This window comes from Cherax quadricarinatus, chromosome 24 (assembly GCF_038502225.1).
Source record: "Cherax quadricarinatus isolate ZL_2023a chromosome 24, ASM3850222v1, whole genome shotgun sequence".
NCBI lineage: Eukaryota > Metazoa > Arthropoda > Malacostraca > Decapoda > Parastacidae > Cherax > Cherax quadricarinatus.
The window spans coordinates 42,236,322-42,259,951 of record NC_091315.1 but is presented as its reverse complement, the minus strand read 5'-3'; the positions used below and the strand labels follow the sequence as shown (position 1 = coordinate 42,259,951).

Here is a 23,630-nt window from a genome sequence, read left to right as displayed (position 1 = left end):
ATGTGTGAGGTCGTTTGTTTACTCTTGAATATCGGCAAAAATTTAACATTTCCGCTACTTTGAGCTCAGTTTCAAGCCATTTCCAGTGCAAAAACCAATCAAAATCATCTCTATTTCTGTAATATGTCTTCCATTCTATCAAATGAGACCAAGAAATCGCAAATACAACTATAAAAAACATATGAAAAAACACTGCAAAGTCGCTGTTTTAATCGAAAAATCATGATTTCAGTTTTTTCTCTCATTATACACAGTGTGCTGCAGGATCTGTTTTATGTGGTGCACACATACCACATAGATGTATTCTCTCATATCTAGGCCCAAATGTACCACTCACAGTTTATCAGAGTGAGCTGAGCTCATGGTGTAGATCTACGGTTTGGACACTCACCGTAAAGCCGTAGATCTACGGGACGGACCCTGAAAGGGTTAAAGAGAAGCAAACACTTGCATTTCATTATGAATATGTTCAGTCCTTGGACTTTATCCACTCATATTTGGAGTGAATAAGATCCTGGACTGAAACATATCCATAATAAAAAGAAAGTTTCCTCACATGTAACCACCTCACACCTTAAGTTTTACACACTTAAGATTTCTATAAATTGCAAGAGTTAACATGGCCACACCCACAAAAAAAGGCTCCAATTAACACTTCCATAGACAGAAGCAGTACATAATACAGTACTACTGTGCATTACATGAAAACTAAATCCTACTGCAATAATAACCTCCTTTTCATATGACAAACTAGTCAAATTTAAATTTCACTGGAAGGCAAAAAAGATGCTACTGTAGACAGATGCAATGAGAGTTTAGGTCCTAGTGCCTGTTATAGTAAGTAAGTTTATCAATTTCTTATTCCTTAAGCTATCCACACCATTCATGCCCCCTTCTAAAATGGTAGAGTCTTTTACCAAATGTAATGACAAAAAAAAAAAAATGAAAAATTTGATACAGCTTGATACTCATGGAATTACAAATGTGAGAAGTTGAAGGTAGAGGAGAACTTTATGTGATAATTTCACCATCTTTGAGACCCATTTTAGCTAAATTCCAGTGCTCAAACCAACCCAAATTCCCAGCTATTTTTCTAGTATGCCTATGTACTAATCATTCATTGCAAGAAGGTACCCATTCAACCACCATCAGAAAGACCCTCTTAAGCACCAAGCATAATCTGGCCAATTTTACACTACATGTACATGTATTTTCAACAAATTACAGTTTAAAAGCAGAGTCTAAAAGAAAACACTAAGCATTCCAGCCACTAAAGCACCCTCACTGCTATTCAATAATCATATTCCTAGACACCTATGTAACACATGACCACTTTGAATCCATCACAAGAGAAAGATTTTTCTACTTCTTGGCATATAAACCATAGCAGATTGCTTGGTCATGGTTTAAGCCATCCCAATAAATGCCCAAAATTGATCATTTCCACCTATTTGAGGCCTAGTTCAGGCCACTTCTGAACTACCCATAGTAAAATCTTCTCTAAATTAGTGTCTTGCATTCTATTTATATATTGCATTCTATATACATTGGCAATAAGAAACTGCAAAACAAAAAAAAATGCCCATAGGGTCTGAGGTTAGCTGCTCCCACCATGCACTGCCTGGGGAAGGATTTTTTATACCGGTCATGGACCAGGCTGCAGGGGCATTGACCCCTGGAACATCCTCCAGAAATACCCACCAATCAAACACACCCACTGTCCCATGTCTAGGCCAAAATTTGCCACTCGTCAAATTTGAGGGCATCATGAATTATGCGTACTGGTACATAATGGACTTTGATTGCTATGGCATACTGGTACATGATAAACAACTTAGTGCTTAAAATAATTGGTGGGTTATGCCATGGATACTTATACTGGTATATTTTGTGGAAATAATAAGAAATGTAACCCAAGGAAACCCAGTCTAACCCTACTTAAAAGCTAACAAAATATTTTAACAAGTCAGCAGTTGGTATGGGAATGGCACTTCTGTTTATGTTTGATACATCTTTATTTAGGTTAGCTGTGATTGGCCAGACACACTACATGACTCAATACAGTTAATGTGCTCCTCGTGCCAAAATAATGTCGAGTATGAATGTATTACAGTATTCTTGCTATGTCCCAAAATAATAACTGAAGTAATAACTATTTTTGTAAGAGGATACACAACTTGCTTGTACATATTTTAAAAATAGAAATACTGAACTGCAGAGTTCTGACCAGGACCTAGACATAATATTAGTCATACAGACAGAGATTAGGGTTCAGCAGCATGTTAGTGGCTTTCTTTGTACTTAAGAAAACTTTATAAAATGTAAATCACACAATGTAACCTTCGCAAAGAAATAAAATTTGAATTTGTATCTAAATTAATATTCTTGTAATTTGCAGATTAGTGCATGCCAAGTAACAACATACAGTATAGAAATATTTCAAAAAATAAAAAAAAAATTTTTTTTTTTTTTACAGAGGGTTCTGCAAGCCACTAATACAAAGAGTCAACTTCACCACCCTCCCTTCATGTACAAGGGTAATTAACCCTTTCAGGGTCCGTCCCGTAGATCTACGGCTTTACGCTCAGGGTCCAAACCGTAGATCTACGTCATGAGCTCAGCTCACTCTGATAAACTGTGAGTGGTACACTTGGGCCTAGATATGAGAGAATACATCTATGTGGTATGTGTGCACCACATAAAACAAATCCTGCAGCACACTGTGTATAATGAGAGAAAAAAAACTGAAACCACGATTTTCGATTAAAACAGCAACTTTGCAGTGTTTTTCGTATGTTTTTTATAGTTGTATTTGCAATTTCTTGGTCTCATTTGATAGAATGGAAGACATATTACAGAAATAGAGATGATTTTGATTGATTTTAGAAATGAAAATGGCTTGAAACTGAGCTCAAAGTAGCAGAAATGTTAAATTTTTGCAGATGTTCAAGAGTAAACAAACGACCTCACACGTCTAATACACGCCAGCTGGTGGATCTAATATACATTCACAAATATGGTGATGATATTTATACAATTATTACAATATTGCATAACAGTAAATCTTCTATTTTTTGGTGTGAATAAAAATTCATTATGTGAATAAAAAATCAAAATGGGATTTATTTGTAAAGCCTCAAAACGTAACTAATGAACCGAGGAAATGTTAGTTTAGTGCCAGGAATGCCTACATTGTTTATTCTGGACGCTATTTTGAAATTGGAATATTTTGAACTTTGTGTTAAATTGGCAAAATTACCAATTTCCGATCACTTTATTTTGTAGTTGAAACAGTTGACTTAGCGATTTCTTGTGCTCAATCGATAGAATAGAAGTAATACTAGTGAAATAGCTAAGAATTTGGTCGATTGGAATGATGTAATTGGCCTAAAATGGGAGTCGAAGTCGGCAAAATCGCCGATTCGTAAATATCGCTGACACATCAAAATTCGCAAGAGCATAATTTCGTCAATTTTCCATCAAATTTCATACTTTTTGTTTTATTACCTTCACAAAAAGATTCTCTACCATTTCATAAGAAAAATAACAAATTTTTTTTTTGGAAAATTCTTGGACACTGGGGCACCACTTCAGATTTTGGCCTTGGACCCTGAAGGGGTTAACAACAGGCCCCCTAGTTACCTTCAAAAGAGAATACAACAAATTCCTAAAATCAGTTCCTGATCAGCCAGGCTCTGGTACATGTCTGATTATGGGTGGTAAGCACCAACAGCCTGACTGATCATGACAGCAACCAGGAACCCTGGTCATGGAGGTAACCCCCAGAAGCAACCACAGGTAACAAGATATAAACCACACTTTGCCCAATTGCTTATTTGTTTACATCCCTTGGCCATACACACACTTGCTGATTCATGAAGACACCAAGAACAAGTCAAAACAGCCTGCAGTGAAGGGAACCCACTGAACCCCCCCCCCCCCTCACCCTCCACACTAACTGATGCTCATGGTATGGTGCAACCTATCTCAAGTTGTGTTTTCTTATGCCAAATCTGAGGCAAAGACCACTTTCAGTATTAGGCCCCTGCTTAAATGAAATGGGACTTACACTGATGATAGCAAAGAAATGAGTGAGACACTGAAGTCCCAAAATGACTCGGTGTTTAGTAAGCCGTTAATCAGACTAAGGGTCGACAATCAAAATTAATTTTTTATGACCAAGACTCAAAATTTGGTCAGTTCAAGAATTTCTCATATACGTACTCCCAACAACATAGGACTTTGAAAAAGCAATAAATGATCTGCCCATGCACTCTGCCCCAGGCCCAGGCTCTTGGAACTCCATGTTCATCAAGAACTGCAAGAAACCCCTTTCACGCTGGTCAAACCTGGACCTGGAGAGGGTTTCGGGGGTCAATGCCCCAGCGGCCTGGTCTGTGACCAGGCCTCATGGTAGATCAGGGCCTGATCAACCAGGCTGTTACTGTTGGCTGCATGTAAACCAATGTACGAACCACAGCCTGGCTGATCAGATACTGACTTTAGGTGCCTGTCCAGAGCCTTCTTGAAGTTAGTCAGGGGTCTATTGGCAATCCCCCTTATGTATGCTGAGAGGCAGTTGTACAGTCTTGGGCCCCTGACACTTATTGTGTTATCTCTTTATCATGCTAGTGGCACCCCTGCTTTCATTGGAAGGATGTTGCATTGCCTGCTGAATCTTTTTGTTTCATAGGGAGTGATTTTCACTTGCAAATTTGGCATTAATCCCTCTAGGATTTTCCAAGTGTATATACGTACTCGTGTATCTCTCCCGCCCGTTTTCCAGGGAGTACAAGACGAGAAACTTAAACCGTTCCCAGTAATTTAGGCATTTTATCACATGCATTAACTATTTTATGGAGGAGAATGGACACGGGAGAGTCACTCTATAGTCACTAAAAACAACAGATATAGCCCCACTCCACAAGGGTGGCAGTAAAGCAAGTGTAAAGAATTAGATTGACTACACTAATGTTCCACATCATAAAAAATCTTTGAAAGGGTTCAAAGAAGCAAGATTGTCAACTGCTTGGATACCAGTCAACTGCACAACCCAGTGCAGCATAGGTTTAAAGCAGGTTGCTCTTGCCTCTCACAGCTACTATATCACTATGACATGGTCCTGGATGCACTGGAGAACAAGTGCAGATGTAGTACATACAGAGAGAGAGACTTTGTGAAAGCCTTTGACAAGTGTGATCATAAGTGTAATAGCACACAAAATGCATGATAAAGGAATAATAAGAAAAGTTGGTAGAAGGGTCTAACTTCCTAATAAATAGAACACACAGGGGAATAGTAAACAGAGTAAAGTCAGAGGAGGCTACAGTAAAAACCTCTGTTCCACAAGGTACTGTACTCTCCTCCCATCCTTTTCCTCATATCTGACAGACAGATGTAAGCCACAGCATTGCGTCCTCCTTTGCTGACGATACCAGAATTTGCATGACAGTGACATTCATCAAAGACACTGCAAACCTCCAAGCAGACATAAACTAAGTTTTTAAATTGGCATCATAAAATATGAAGTTCAATGAAAATAAATTTTAATTACTCGGCTATGGAAAACTTGAGGAAATAAAAACTGTCTCAGAGAATAAAACAAATTCCAATCATACAATAGAGTGAAAAAACTAAGGTGAAGGACCTAGAAGTAGTAATGTTAGAGAAACTCACTTTCAAAGATCACAGTGTATCTACCACATCTGCTAGGAAAATGATAGGATAGATAATGAGAACATTCAAAACTAGGAGTGACACGCAAATTTTGATTCTCTTCAAATCGCTCTTTCTCTCTAGGCTGCAATACTGCTGTACACTAATGGCCCCTTTCAAGGCAGGCAAAATTACAGATCTGGAGAATATAGTATAGGGAACTTCTATTGCACATATCAGTACCATAAAGCTCCTAAATTACTGGGAATAATTGAAGGCCCTTGATTGTGATCCATGAATGCAGGCTAGAAAGACATGATAATATATACTTGGAAAATCCTAGAGGGACTAGTCCCAAATCTACACAACGAAATCACTCCCTACGAAAATAAAAGACTCAGCAGGTAGTGCAACATCCCCCCAAATGAAAAGCAGGGGCACCATGAGTACGCTAAGAGACAACACAGTGTCAGTGGCTCCAGACTGTTCAACTGCCTCACAGTATACTTAAGGAATATTACCAATAGACCCCTAGCTGTTTTCAAGAGGGAAGTGGACAGACACCTAAAGTCAATACCTGACCAGCCGCTGATCCACCATGAGGCCTGGTCATGGACCAGGTCATGGGGGCATTGACCCTCGGAATGCCCTCCAAGTATATTTTATTACCTTGATTTCCTTGCATCACTATCTTAAATTCATATTGCATATTTACAAAGGCAAATTTTCTTGTTGCAAGGTTAAGATAGGTTACACATGTTAGGTTAGATTAGGATAGGTTACACAAACCTATAAAACTACATACTACCTGCATTTAACCACAAATAAGCAAATTAGAAAAGCCTAGATACATCTGGCAACAAGGAGACTGAAAAAATAGATAGCATATCAAGTCTGAATGATGTGAGAATTGGCAAAATGTTGTGCTGAATTTTGCCATTAAGGTGTAAACTTTATTATATTAACTCTACTCTTCTATAAAAATTTAAGAATCAATTTGCTAGTTTGAAGTAAACCATTATTAGTGCTGTAGAGCAGGTACTATCAAGATTTACGAATCACACAAAATATACACAACAAAAATGTTAAATTTTTTAATGCTCTGGAGGTAACTAGAGGTGGGATCATTTTTGCCATCTCATCCTTGTGCAAAAAAAAATTATTTCTTCCCATTGGCCCAAAGTTTAAATCTCCACTGCATAACCCACTTAATAATATTTGAGTTTACAAAATCAATAAGAAGATATTACAAGACCACAACAGAAATAAGTCACTGACTTTTTTTTCAGGGGGGGGGGGATTATACTAGGTAATATGCACATGTCACTGGGCATGATAATTGTACTTATGCATACAACATGTAACTAAATAGACTTGCTTATTAACTCTAACCCCTAAACTTTATATTAACCCAGCTACACCCCACCCAATCCTTTGACCCAAGTATGTCAAGAAAACTGATAATGAGCATAATAAAAAAAAATGCAAATGCCAAATTTTCAAGTTTGTATATTCAACTCCAACCTTTATATTATCCTTTGTACCTGTGTACCTGTCTACCATCTTACTATCATATTATAACCAAGACATTACCCTTGTTATTTTTTACTATTATTCTTTTGGTACTTTAATTGTGAATTATATTTTGACAATTTAAATCTAGTTATACTCCTGATCTTGTCAACAACCTATACCAGACTCTAGTGCAATTGCAAGTACCATTTCAATTTGTATTTTTATATTATAAGTTTATATTATAATTCCTACTCTAAGATTGTTTTCATATCTTAGTGACTATATTGTGTGTGCAATTAGTGTATATTTCAATTATATTATTGTTCAAGGCCCTTAACTATCTTTTGCTAACTAGTACCAACTACCTCATATATTTTTTTTTTCTACTTTTTTTATTCTTTTGCTACCTTAACTTGTATATTTTATCTTGTCAATTTAAATCTAGTTATACTCTAATTCTTGTAAACAACTTATATAACACCTTAGTGCAATTACAATTGAGAGTCTTGTGCCTTTTTTATATTATTAGATTAAACTCAGTTGTACTATAGTCAATACCAAATTCATTATATTATACCATATTGCAATTACTAGTGAGAGACTAGTGCTATTTTTAATTTGTATTGTTATATTATTAGATTAAATCTAGTTGTACTATAGCTCATTCTAGCTCAAAACATAGACTCCACAAAAGTCATTATATTAGACCTTAGTGCAATTATTTGATTACCACTTTATTGTTCACCACAACTTATATTAGTCCCTTTTATATTATAATTTTACATTATAATTCTAACTTTAAAGAATTACCTTTAAAGTACTACCTACTATCATATTCCCAAGCTCCATTATTTGATCATCACTTTATTTGTTCACCACAGATTATTTTAGTCCCTTTTATATTTTTTATTTTTTATTATCACACCGGCCGATTCCCACCAAGGCAGGGTGGCCCGAAAAAGAAAAACTTTCACCATCATTCACTCCATCACTGTCTTGCCAGAAGGGTGCTTTACACTACAGTTTTTAAACTGCAACATTAACACCCCTCCTTCAGAGTGCAGGCACTGTACTTCCCATCTCCAGGACTCAAGTCCGGCCTGCCGGTTTCCCTGAATCCCTTCATAAATGTTACTTTGCTCACACTCCAACAGCACGTCAAGTATTAAAAACCATTTGTCTCCATTCACTCCTATCAAACACGCTCACGCATGCCTGCTGGAAGTCCAAGCCCCTCGCACACAAAACCTCCTTTACCCCCTCCCTCCAACCCTTCCTAGGCCGACCCCTACCCCGCCTTCCTTCCACTACAGACTGATACACTCTTGAAGTCATTCTGTTTCGCTCCATTCTCTCTACATGTCCGAACCACCTCAACAACCCTTCCTCAGCCCTCTGGACAACAGTTTTGGTAATCCCGCACCTCCTCCTAACTTCCAAACTACGAATTCTCTGCATTATATTCACACCACACATTGCCCTCAGACATGACATCTCCACTGCCTCCAGCCTTCTCCTCGCTGCAACATTCATCACCCACGCTTCACACCCATATAAGAGCGTTGGTAAAACTATACTCTCATACATTCCCCTCTTTGCCTCCAAGGACAAAGTTCTTTGTCTCCACAGACTCCTAAGTGCACCACTCACTCTTTTTCCCTCATCAATTCTATGATTCACCTCATCTTTCATAGACCCATCTGCTGACACGTCCACTCCCAAATATCTGAATACGTTCACCTCCTCCATACTCTCTCCCTCCAATCTGATATTCAATCTTTCATCACCTAATCTTTTTGTTATCCTCATAACCTTACTCTTTCCTGTATTCACCTTTAATTTTCTTCTTTTGCACACCCTACCAAATTCATCCACCAATCTCTGCAACTTCTCTTCAGAATCTCCCAAGAGCACAGTGTCATCAGCAAAGAGCAGCTGTGACAACTCCCACTTTGTGTGTGATTCTTTATCTTTTAACTCCACGCCTCTTGCCAAGACCCTCGCATTTACTTCTCTTACAACCCCATCTATAAATATATTAAACAACCACGGTGACATCACACATCCTTGTCTAAGGCCTACTTTTACTGGGAAAAAATTTCCCTCTTTCCTACATACTCTAACTTGAGCCTCACTATCCTCGTAAAAACTCTTCACTGCTTTCAGTAACCTACCTCCTACACCATACACTTGCAACATCTGCCACATTGCCCCCCTATCCACCCTGTCATACGCCTTTTCCAAATCCATAAATGCCACAAAGACCTCTTTAGCCTTATCTAAATACTGTTCACTTATATGTTTCACTGTAAACACCTGGTCCACACACCCCCTACCTTTCCTAAAGCCTCCTTGTTCATCTGCTATCCTATTCTCCGTCTTACTCTTAATTCTTTCAATTATAACTCTACCATACACTTTACCAGGTACACTCAACAGACTTATCCCCCTATAATTTTTGCACTCTCTTTTATCCCCTTTGCCTTTATACAAAGGAACTATGCATGCTCTCTGCCAATCCCTAGGTACCTTACCTTCTTCCATACATTTATTAAATAATTGCACCAACCACTCCAAAACTATATCCCCACCTGCTTTTAACATTTCTATCTTTATCCCATCAATCCCGGCTGCCTTACCCCCTTTCATTTTACCTACTGCCTCACGAACTTCCCCCACACTCACAACTGGCTCTTCCTCACTCCTACAAGATGTTATTCCTCCTTGCCCTATACACGAAATCACAGCTTCCCTATCTTCATCAACATTTAACAATTCCTCAAAATATTCCTTCCATCTTCCCAATACCTCTAACTCTCCATTTAATAACTCTCCTCTCCTATTTTTAACTGACAAATCCATTTGTTCTCTAGGCTTTCTTAACTTGTTAATCTCACTCCAAAACTTTTTCTTATTTTCAACAAAATTTGTTGATAACATCTCACCCACTCTCTCATTTGCTCTCTTTTTACATTGCTTCACCACTCTCTTAACTTCTCTCTTTTTCTCCATATACTCTTCCCTCCTTGCATCACTTCTACTTTGTAAAAACTTCTCATATGCTAACTTTTTCTCCCTTACTACTCTCTTTACATCATCATTCCACCAATCGCTCCTCTTCCCTCCTGCACCCACTTTCCTGTAACCACAAACTTCTGCTGAACACTCTAACACTACATTTTTAAACCTACCCCATACCTCTTCGACCCCATTGCCTATGCTCTCATTAGCCCATCTATCCTCCAATAGCTGTTTATATCTTACCCTAACTGCCTCCTCTTTTAGTTTATAAACCTTCACCTCTCTCTTCCCTGATGCTTCTATTCTCCTTGTATCCCATCTACCTTTTACTCTCAGTGTAGCTACAACTAGAAAGTGATCTGATATATCTGTGGCCCCTCTATAAACATGTACATCCTGAAGTCTACTCAACAGTCTTTTATCTACCAATACATAATCCAACAAACTACTGTCATTTCGCCCTACATCATATCGTGTATACTTATTTATCCTCTTTTTCTTAAAATATGTATTACCTATAACTAAACCCCTTTCTATACAAAGTTCAATCAAAGGGCTCCCATTATCATTTACACCTGGCACCCCAAACTTACCTACCACACCCTCTCTAAAAGTTTCTCCTACTTTAGCATTCAAGTCCCCTACCACAATTACTCTCTCACTTGGTTCAAAGGCTCCTATACATTCACTTAACATCTCCCAAAATCTCTCTCTCTCCTCTGCATTCCTCTCTTCTCCAGGTGCATACACGCTTATTATGACCCACTTCTCGCATCCAACCTTTACTTTAATCCACATAATTCTTGAATTTACACATTCATATTCTCTTTTCTCCTTCCATAACTGATCATTTAACATTACTGCTACCCCTTCCTTTGCTCTAACTCTCTCAGATACTCCAGATTTAATCCCATTTATTTCCCCCCACTGAAACTCTCCTACCCCCTTCAGCTTTGTTTCGCTTAGGGCCAGGACATCCAACTTCTTTTCATTCATAACATCAGCAATCATCTGTTTCTTGTCATCCTTTTATATTGTCTCCTTTATTTTAACATTAAAAAACTACCTTAGCTCATTATTTTTACATTTGTTAAATAATTCAGGTGCTATTTTTTTTAGCTTTAGAATATTTACTTTGTTTTATACTTAATTCTAACTATAGATTCACTACAAATCTTACGATTACAAGCATTGATCCTGATACCAACCTCTTATTTAATGACTTAAATGATTCAAACAGTTACTGTAACTACTACACAGCAGAACAATCAAAGGCACTTCTCAGAGCCAACAACAACAACATAACTATCTTTAACTACAATATCAGATCTTTAAGCAAGCATTACGATGACCTCCTAGCATTACTAAATTCCTTGCATCCCAATATGTCCATCATTACACTAACTGAAACCTGGCTAAAGCCTGATACTACAAATGTCTATGCCATTCCTGGTTACACAGCCATACACAACTGTAGGCCAGACCAACAAGGGGGTGGCACAGCTATATACTACTCAGACCAACTAGAATGTATCACTAATACTTGCACAAGGGATGAACATGGGGAATATATAATAGCTAAATTCAAATCCAAATACCTACAAAAACCTCTCACAGTGATAAACATCTACAGAGTTCCACAATCAAACATTAGCCAATTTAGTCAAAACCTAGGAAGTATGATAACTGATGCACGCATGAACAAAGATCACTTACTACTCTCAGGTGACTTCAATATAAATCTCCTGCAAGACCAGGACCCACACGTTACTGAATTCACAAACACAATGAGTAACTGCATGTTGCTACCAACAGTAACAAAACCTACAAGAGTTACGGAGACTGGTGTTTCCCTACTTGACCACATCTGGACCAACACCATATCCCCTTTAACCCTTTCAGGGTCCGTCCCGTAGATCTACGGCTTTACGGCGAGTGTCCAAACCGTAGATCTACGCCATGAGCTCAGCTCACTCTGATAAACTGTGAGTGGTACATTTGGGCCTAGATATGAGAGAATACATCTATGTGGTATGTGTGCACCACATAAAACAGATCCTGCAGCACACTGTGTATAATGAGAGGAAAAAAACTGAAATCATGATTTTTCGATTAAAACAGTGACTTTGCAGTGTTTTTTCGTATGTTTTTTATAGTTGTATTTGCGATTTCTTGGTCTCATTTGATAGAATGGAAGACATATTACAGAAATAGAGATGATTTTGATTGGTTTTAGCACTGGAAATGGCTTGAAACTGAGCTCAAAGTAGCGGAAATGTTAAATTTTTGCCGATATTCAAGAGTAAACAAACGACCTCACACATCTAATACACGTCAGCTGGTGGGTCTAATATACATTCGCAAATATGGTGATGATATTTATACAATTATTACAGTATTGCATAACAGTAAATCTTCTATTTTTTGGTGTGAATAAAAATTCATTATGTGAATAAAAAATCAAAATGGAATTTATTTGTAAAGCCTCAAAATGTAACTAATGAACAGAGGAAATGTTAGTTTAGTGCCAGGAATACCTACATTGTTTATTCTGGAGCCTATTTTGAAAGTGGAATATTTTGAACTTTGTGTTAAATTGGCCAAATTAACAATTTCCGATCACTTTATTTTGTAGTTGAAACAATTGACTTGGCGATTTCTTGTGCTCAATCGATAGAATAGAAGTAATACTAGTGAAATAGCTAAGAATTTGGTTGATTGGAATAATGTAATTGGCCTAAAATGGGAGTCAAAGTCGGCAAAATCGCCGATTCGTAAATATCGCTGACACATCAAAATTCACGAGAGCATAATTTCGTCAATTTTCCACCAAATTTCGTACTTTTTGTTTTATTACCTTCACAAAAAGATTCTCTACGATTTCATAAGAAAAAATAACAATTTTTTTTTTTTTAAATTCTTGGACACTGGTGCGTGACTTCAGATTTTGGCCTTGGACCCTGAAAGGGTTAAAATCAGGCATAATTACAGATAATACCACAGACCACTACCCTACTTTCCTCATAACAACTCTTGGTAAAATACCCCAAGACACTACTAAAGTCACCTTCAGACTTCACAATGAGGCAGCCATTAATAACTTCACAACAGCAGTAACAAACATTGACTGGCACACTGAGCTAGAAATCTATACAGATATTGACGAATGTTTTAATAATTTTCTAAAAAAGACCCAATACCTCTATAACAAGCACTGCCCTAAAAAAACTAAACAGATGACAGCTAAGAGACTGAACAGTCCCTGGCTAACACCCAGCATTCTCAAATCCATAAATACAAAACACCAATATGAAAAACAGTACAGAATGGGTCACATAACCAGAGACCAAACAAAATGTTACTCGTCAATCCTAACCAGCCTGATAAGAAGGGCAAAAAAACTGTATTATGAGAACAGATTATCCAACTTACGAGGTGATATAAAAAAGACCTGGAAGACCCTATCAGAAATTCTGGGAACAAAAAAGATATCACGAAATAGCGAAACAAAATTAGCTAAATCAGATGAACCCCAACTCCCACCAACAGAAACAGCAAACAGACTCAATGATTTCTTCTCCACTATAGGACAAAACCTTGCCAATAAAATCCCAAGCTCAGATACCCCACCAAATGACTACTCACTGGCAACTACCCGAACACACTGTTCCTAGCTCCGACTAACCCATACGAAGTCTCCCTTATTATCAACACACTAAAAAACAAGGCAGGAGATTTAAATACCTTACCACCCTTTATATACAAAAAAGTGTCACAAGTACTATCACCAATCATTGCAACACTCTTTAACAAATCCATTGAATCCTCCACCTTCCCTACAGCTCTCAAAATAGCAAGGGTCACCCCGATCCACAAAGGAGGAGACCAAACAGAGTTGAATAACTATAGGCCAATATCCAATTTACACCCTCTCTCAAAAATCTTCGAAAAATTAATTCATAAACGAATCTACTACCTCATCTCCCAAAACATTCTCAACCCCTGCCAATTTGGATTCAGGCCTAATAAAAATACTAATGATGCTATTATACACATGCTAGAACATATATACACTGCAATAGAGAAAAAAGAAGTCCCACTGGGGATCTTCAATGACTTACGTAAAGCTTTTGATACAGTTGACCATGACTTCCTCCACGTAAAATTGTCACACTATGGTATTAGAGGGCACTCCCTCAACTACCTCAAGTCATACCTCAGCAACAGAAGCCAATATGTGTATGCAAATGGGGCAAGCTCTTCCGCTCAACCAATTACAGTTGGTGTCCCACAGGGAAGTGTCCTTGGCCCTCTTCTCTTTCTCCTATACATAAATGACCTACCAAATGCTTCGCAATTACTCAAACCCACACTTTTTGCAGATGACACTACATACGTCTTCTCTCACCCGAGCCCAGTCACGCTAGCCAATACTGTAAACACCGAATTACAGAAAATATCTACCTGGATGAGGACTAACAAACTTACACTAAACATTGACAAAACCTACTTCATTCAGTTTGGTAACAGAGCTACAGATGTACCTCTTAACATAACGATAAACAGATCACCTATCACAAAGCTAACAGAGGGAAAATTCTTAGGAATCCACCTTGATAATAGACTCAAATTTCATACACATATACAACAAATTTCTAAGAAAATTTCCAAGACTGTAGGCATACTATCGAAGATACGGTACTATGTTCCACAGTCAGCCCTCCTGGCCCTTTATCACTCTCTTATTTACCCCTATCTCACCTATAGAATTTGTGCATGGGGCTCAACAACAATTAACCATCTCAGACCACTAATTACCCAACAAAAGGCTGCAGTTAGAATGATAACAAATTCTCACTACAGGCAGCACACTCCACCAATATTCAAAACACTCAACCTACTCACCATACAAAACATCCATACTTATTATTGCACCTATTACATACATAGAACACTTAACTCTGATATTAACCCTCCCCTCAAACATCTTGCCAACCTCAACAGAACACATGACCATAACACAAGGCACAGATCACTCTTTGATGTTCCTCGTGTCCATCTCACGCTATGCAAAAACTCAATGCACATAAAAGGCCCTAAAATCTGGAATTCATTACCTGTAAATATAAAAGAAACACTACCTGTTTATAAATTCAAGTCTCTTCTCAAAGATCACTTACTCACTCAAAACCAAATAAATACTGAATAACTGAACCTTATAAATTGTATATCCTATATGTTACTCACAATTATATCACACAAATGTTAAACCTAGAACCCAATCTAACTTTGTTATTTTTTTTTAAATACACTACCTAACAGAATACTCCATTCAACTGAATGTACAGCAATGCATGCAACCATATGACCTGTCTTTGTAATACTCATTTGTGCTTTATAGTTATCTGTTTACAATAATGTTTTATCACTGATTTCATCATTGCTTAGTTAATCTTAAGTTAATTTTAAGCCAGCCCGTAATGCTATGCATATAAGTGGCTTTGGCATGCTGCTTTTACCTGTATTTTTTGTACCTCTGTATGTATGCTTAAATTACTAAATAAATAAATAAATAAATAAAAAGTTCCTCTATAGACAGGCATAGTGTCTACCTACTAAGGCTTGTAGGACCCTATGCCTAGCTCTCATATAATGTCATGTAGACTTCTTATTCTTCATGGTGCTCTGTTTAAAAAAAAAAACTTTATGACTACAAAATCACACAGAACAAAATGGCAAGATTCATCCTGGACCTTGGTCCAAGAAAGCATATAGGCCAGGATGAATTACAACTGGGTAATCTGAATGTTGAAGACATAGTAAAGCAAGTGAAGTTAATTAATGTCTATAAAATTGCTCACAAGCAGTGCCTAGAATACCTCACTGTTAATTTTGTCAAGATTAGAAACCAAACCAGTATAGGGAAGTGAACATAATTTTGTAGTATCTACAGTAGGTGGTCAGACCTTGAACGCCTTTCATTATACAGCAATCAATGAGCAGAACCAATTGCCTGAACAGGTGAAGGGCAGTCTTAGCATGAGCCACTTCTGGAAAAGAACTAAAAGGTTCCTAATTAAGCTACAGAAAGGGAGGAAAGTGATTTCTTGTTTAGTTAACATTTGTGCACTTATTATATTAAGCTGATTTTCTCTATGTAAACTACCAAGTTCACTTTATTCCTATTGTACCTTGTTGATTCTAACATTCTGATACGGCTGAGCTTCTTGGTTTTAATTTTTTATGGTTATAATCATAAATAGTTTCTATCTTATTACTAGGCTGCTTAAAAGGTATTTCAAAGACCTCAGTGTAAACCATTCACACTTTTTTTTTGGGGGGGGGGGGGGTTATCCTAGGTAATTTACACATTATTATGTATGATAATTGTAATCACTTAAATGTGTGTAATCGTACCTAAATTAATTGACTTACCCAGTCCCACTCACCCCCATCCAGCTGTCACACCCCATGCAGCCACACCCCATGCAGCCACATCCCATGCAGCCACATTCCACCCAGCTGAGCCACACCCCATGCAGCCACATTCCACCCAGCTGAGCCACACCCCATGTAACCACATTCCATCCTATTCAGCCGCACCCAATGCAATCACATTATAGCCATCTCAGCCACACCCCACCACCCATGCAACACCTCATCCAGTAGTCCATCCCACACAGGTCCACCGTCCGCACCCACAATATGCTGCCAACTCCGGCAAGCCTCTAGTACAACTCGAAGGGTGTTCACACCTCATCACCCATTTATCCCCACATGGTGTTTGCTCCTCGTCTCCCATCCCACATAAGCGCCGGGAGAAGCATCACACGTGGGCATGTCCACACGTGGTGGAGGCACCATCATCACCACGTCAAGCAGCCAGACAACACACCGCCCCGGTGGCCGCACCTCCCTCCTTCAACCCTGTGCTTCATCTTCCCCTTCAGAGCCTTGTCACCTCTGCCTGGTACTGCCTACACCACCCCAGCAACTCTCTAGGGCTGCCCCAGCACACTTACCTCCTGTATGACGGCATTGTCAGGCACAAGAAGCTTGTTTAGTATATCGTTGAGCGTGTTGGTCATGGCGGTGGTAGTGTGTGACATGTGACGCTGCTGCCACTACTGCTCCTGCTGTTGTGTGCTGCTGCTGCTGCTGCTGTTCCTGCTGCTCACAACACTCCCAGCCTACAACCACCCGCCATATTCAAACATAAATAAAATATATAAAACTTAATAACTCACAAACTTTTTATTTAGATATTCCGTACAGTGAGTGCTCTTGGTGTAACACAAGGACCACCAACGGGACTAAGTCATTTTGGCTTACTTTCTTTGGGTTAACCTAGGTAATTTACACTACTCGACTCAAGAAATCGTAATGACACGATTGCAAACAAACGGGCTGGAGTTTTGAGACTCTATGACCACGGGTTCAATCCCGGCCGGGGGTATGGTTAATTTACACTAAGTATGATTGTATTTATTTGTACCTGTGCCTCCCCTCAAGGAAGGTTCCTTGATGTTGGTGAGGGGCTCTTGATTTAGGGAATTGGATCTGTGCTCCAGTTCCCCGAATTAAGCCTGAATGCCTTCCACATCACCCCATCCCCGGGCGCTGTATAATCCTCCGGGTTTAGCGCTTCCCCCTTGATTATAATAATAATAATGTACCTGTGCCTAGATAAACTTACTTAACACATGCTAATAGCACACACATATATGGTGTATTTTGTAGATTTAACCAAGAATAATCCCCCCACCCCATGAAGTCAAACTATTTCTAATACATTACAAATTATATTAGTATAAATTATAATTTATATTAATACATAAGCTTTAATTATAAAAAAATATAGTAAATTATTGTCCAGTGCACCTCTGTATTCTTCCTTGATTGTTATTATCTAAAAATACATGTAACCTAATTAACATCCAGGTTCATGTATTATTCTCACCACTATATTTCAGCTCAGTTTTTATTATAACCAAAAAGGGCAGTCACTATACATTACTGTCTATCCATGACAGTTTACTGTCACTCCATGAGTCTACTTGTGGAAAATTGCATTTATCTGAATGTAACTAATTATGTACATAACAGTAAATGATAACAAAGATAATTATTATTTATCAATGTTACATAGACAAGTAGGAATTTGGGACACCTAGGTCGCAAAAAATGTCCCCCTTCGATACCTACCACTGTCATAACCACAAGTTGCTCTGGACCTATTAATTACCAATGAAATATGTATAACCAGGAATACTGGTAAATATATAAATTTTGTGGACTGTATATTAAAAATAATAAATGGTTATATATATACACAATTAACAGAAGGAAAATATCTTAATATCACTCACCAATTTGACTGGAGATTAATGTGTATCATACTCAGAAAACCTCACTCTAACTAAATCTATGAAAATAATGCTGCCCAGAATTACACACAGATCTAGAGAGCTTATCTGAGGTTCCTGGAGCTGTCTTGTCCAGTCGTCTGATATCTCAAGTTGTGCAGGAATGCATATCCACCAATTTCGCCTCCTATTTGAGAGGTGTCAGCACAATTTTAACCTCTAGAGCACGAAAAATTCTTCCCCATTCACCGTTTCTAATACAAATTCAAAACCAAGATGGCGAGTCCCCTCTGCGCAGACACAGGCTTTCCGTTTTCTATGACATAAATATTATTAAAAATAGAGCGAAACACCAACGTCAAAGACCTGGGAGTGATTATGTCGGAGGATCTCACCTTCAAGGACCATAACATTGTATCAATCGCATCTGCTAGAAAAATGACAGGATGGATAATGAGAACCTTCAAAACTAGGGAGGCCAAGCCCATGATGACACTCTTCAGGTCACTTGTTCTATCTAGGCTGGAATATTGCTGCACTCTAACAGCACCTTTCAAGGCAGGTGAAATTGCCGACCTAGAAAATGTACAGAGAACTTTCACGGCGCGCATAACGGAGATAAAACACCTCAATTACTGGGAGCGCTTGAGGTTTCTAAACCTGTATTCCCTGGAACGCAGGAGGGAGAGATACATGATTATATACACCTGGAAAATCCTAGAGGGACTAGTACCGAACTTGCACACGAAAATCACTCACTACGAAAGCAAAAGACTTGGCAGACGATGCACCATCCCCCCAATGAAAAGCAGGGGTGTCACTAGCACGTTAAGAGACCATACAATAAGTGTCAGGGGCCCGAGATTGTTCAACTGCCTCCCAGCACACATAAGGGGGATTACCAACAGACCCCTGGCAGTCTTCAAGCTGGCACTGGACAAGCACCTAAAGTCAGTTCCTGATCAGCCGGGCTGTGGCTCGTACGTTGGTTTGCGTGCAGCCAGCAGCAACAGCCTGGTTGATCAGGCGCTGATCCACCAGGAGGCCTGGTCACAGACCGGGCCGCGGGGGCGTTGACCCCCGAAACTCTCTCCAGGTAAACTCCAGGTAAATACAGTATGGTCATCTATTTACATATAAATATTGAATTTCTGGAAAATATATACAGTATTTTCCACACTACTGTCTCTCCATGACAATTTGCACTACTGTCTCTCCCTGACAGTTTGTACTGCTGTCTCTCAATGACAGTTTGTACTACTGTCTCTCCATGACAGTTTGCACTGCTGTCTCTCCAAGACAGTTTGCACTGCTGTCTCTCCATGACAGTTTGCACTGCTGTCTCTCCATGACAGTTTGCATTGCTGTCTGTCCATGACAGTTTGCACTGCTTTCTCTCCATGACAGTTTGCACTGCTGTCTCTCCATGACAGTTTGCATTGCTATCTGTCCATAACAGTTTGCACTGCTTTCTCTCCATGACAGTTTGCACTGCTGTCTCTCCATGACAGTTTGCATTGCTATCTGTCCATAACAGTTTGCACTGCTTTCTCTCCATGACAGTTTGCACTGCTGTCTCTCCATGACAGTTTGCACTGCTGTCTTTCCATGACAGTTTGCACTTCTGTCTCTCCATGACAGTTTGCACTGCTGTCTCTTCATGACAGTTTGCACTGCTGTCTCTCCATGACAGTTTGCACTGCTGTCTCTCCATGACAGTTTGCACTGCTGTCTCTCCATGACAGTTTGCATTGTTGTCTGTCCATGACAGTTTGCACTGCTTTCTCTCCATAACAGTTTGCATTGCTGTCTCTCCATAACAGTCTACATTACTGTCTTTCCTTAACAGTTCATATTCCCGTCTCTCCATGACAGTGAACATTACTGTCTCTCCATGACAGTTTACATTACTTTCTCCATGACTGTGTACAGTACTGTTTCTCCATGACAGTGTACATTACTGTCTCTCCATGACTGTGTACATTACTGTCTCTCCATGACTGTGTACATTACTGTTTCTCCATGACAGTGTACAGTACTGTTTCTCCATGACAGTGTACATTACTGTCTCTCCATGACAGTGTACATTACTGTCTCTCCATGACTGTACATTACTGTCTCTCCATGACTACATTACTGTCTCTCCATGACTGTGTACATTACTGTCTCTCCATGACTGTACATTACTCTCTCCATGACTGTGTACATTACTGTTTCTCCATGACAGTGTACATTACTGTTTCTCCATGACTGTGTACATTACTGTTTCTCCATGACTGTGTACATTACTGTTTCTCCATGACTGTGTACATTACTGTTTCTCCATGACTGTGTACATTACTGTTTCTCCATGACAGTGTACATTACTGTTTCTCCATGACAGTGTACATTACTGTTTCTCCATGACTGTGTACATTACTGTTTCTCCATGACTCTGTACATTACTGTTTCTCCATGACTGTGTACATTACTGTTTCTCCATGACTGTGTACATTACTGTTTCTCCATGACTGTGTACATTACTGTTTCTCCATGACTGTGTACATTACTGTTTCTCCATGACAGTGTTCATTACTGTCTCTCCATGACTGTGTACATTACTGTCTCTCCATGACTGTACATTACTGTCTCTCCATGACTGTGTACATTACTGTTTCTCCATGACTGTGTACATTACTGTTTCTCCATGACAGTGTACATTACTGTCTCCATGATAGTGTACATTACTGTCTCTCCGTGACAGTTTACATTACTGACTCTTCATATCAATACATTGTATTAAACTTAGCGTTCAAACACTTTAATCTTAACGATGCATTGTTAAGTAATTTTGAGTACCAAGTTTTAAAACACTCTTAGTATGCCAGAAATGTTTTGCGTAAACACTAGCAATTAATTAAGTAGACTTATATTCCATGCCACTTATTGTTTGTTGCTTTGGAAGTAAAGATCTCAATCTCGCTGCTGCAACAAGACTCTATTGCAAAATTACTGTACATTAAGAACATAGAATAATGTGAAGGTCCACGGGAGGACCGTCATACACAGTCATCATTCCCACTAAACTCTCCCTGGTTGGTCTAGTTGCAACACTTCACCATAAAACTTACATTCCAGACAAAACTTCATCTCGTCTTAAAACCTTCGTTGTAATTGTTTTAAGGGTCTAATACATGATATTAATAGGAACTTAAAAAAATAGATACAAGTTAGAAGATAATTCATAGTTTAAAATGAAAAAAAAATACAAATGTCACGTTATCAAACACTGATTGGTACTAGTTAATGGAATTACACAATATAATGATATACAAGTTGACTGAAGATTGTTTCTGCAGACGAGGATATAGGGAGTTAAAAACAAGGATAATACTGTGTAAAATTCTTGAATAAACAGCTTGGTCTGAAAAAATTATGATACAATATATGGTTAGTTAGTTTAATATGTTTATTATGCACCCCATACCCATCCTGTGCCTCACATATATGGGAGAAGAAAAAATGCGGAAACTAAAAATGCAAGAGGATGAGAAGTGGAACAAACAGATTTCAAGAGTTGTTTGACAAAGTATCTTGCTGTTAGGAATCACATTAAGTTTCAGCAGTTTTAGTCCCACCCGTTCTGTGATTTACACATATTTATGCCAAAACAAAACTACTGTACTATACCGCAAGAGGCCTGGTGGAAGTAAAAAACCTTGTTTGACTTTGCTAGTTATCCTAGGTTAAATTCTATATAATTCACTGTGTGAAATCATTATAAAAAATAAATTACGTATAAAATCTAAATGAAAACTTAATTGCATTTACAATCAGAATTATGGCAACTGCTAAACTCTTGCAGCTGCTATCTAATATTTTCACTTACGAGTGTTCATTTACTTGCTTTCAGATGACTCTTTTGCCTTTCCTGTGCACAGTCATTATTTTATGTACAGGTGCTATTTCTTTAACACCATCAAAGCAAGTTAACATCATTTCACTTAATTATATTCACCAGTCAAGTGCTAAGAAGTCAATAGAGATAGATTTTGCCACCGAAATGGCTAGTTTATTGTGCACCCCATATCCATACTGTGGACGGTAGCGCCAGAGCATATGGATACACAAAAGGCCTAGGAACTAGGCCCCAAAGGGTTAACAGGAATACATATGGATTTATATCTACATATCTATAGTTCACTTATCTGTTACAAGCAAATTTAGGAAATCTGCTTAGTATATCTGGTATCTTATTTTCATTAATAAGATATCTTGACATGTCACAGGTTATTATACTGTCTGTCTCTGTATTCCTCAATAAGTGGACAATTAAGCACATAGTGTTCAAGAGAGTGACCATATGCCTGATCACATAATTTACATTTAGTTTGATCATCATGTGTGTGTCTCCCAAACTGCCAGAAGTACTTGTAACCAAGCCTAAGCCTGACCACTACAACATCAGTCTGTTCACATTGCAAGTTGCTCCATAAATATACTTATCTATGTTCATGTTATCATAGTGGGTTATAGATCTACTCAGGCTTCTAACTACATCCCTATAACAATCATTTTCATTATTTACTTCTCTCCTAATATTATTCCTAATGCTAGACACAGTTATACCAAAGTTATATTCTACATTCTCCTTCTGGGTACTCTTCTTGGCTAACATATCAACTTTATCATGAAGGAGTAATCCTGTGGAAAATACTGTATATATTTTCCAGAAATACAGTATTTGTATGTATATAGATGGCCATTGTGGAAAATTACATTTATCTGAATGTAACTAATTATGTACATAACAGTAAATGACAAGAAAGATAATTATTATTTATCAATATTACATAGCCAAGTAGGAATTTGGGACACCTAGGTCGCAAAAAATGTCCCCCTTCGATACCTACCACTGTCATAACCACAAGTTGCTCTGGACCTATTAATTAAATGAAATATACATACACCAGGAATACTGGTTAGGTTAGGTTAGGTAAGGTTCGTCAGGAAACAGGACAAATGTTTCCTGACGCGGGTCTTAGTCAGATGATGACCCGCCTTTGGAGCTTTTGGTCATCTGACCGAGGCCTT

The 23,630-nt window shown here is 38.4% G+C and overlaps 1 protein-coding gene across 3 annotated transcripts in view; it reads right to left on the bottom strand.

The window, feature by feature from the left end:
• The window catches only part of LOC128690957 (importin-4-like), a 178,687-nt gene extending 161,316 nt beyond the window's left edge, over positions 1–17,371 (bottom strand). Inside the window, exon 1 of one of the 3 annotated variants that reach the window (XM_070088448.1) lies at positions 17,214–17,371. In XM_070088448.1, the coding sequence (XP_069944549.1) occupies positions 17,214–17,300 (87 nt within the window). In that variant the 5' untranslated portion in view covers positions 17,301–17,371. The remainder of the gene's footprint in view (positions 1–17,213) is intronic. The other 2 variants (XM_070088447.1, XM_070088446.1) reach the window with 2 other exon arrangements.
• Positions 17,372–23,630: the final 6,259 nt, after the last annotated feature.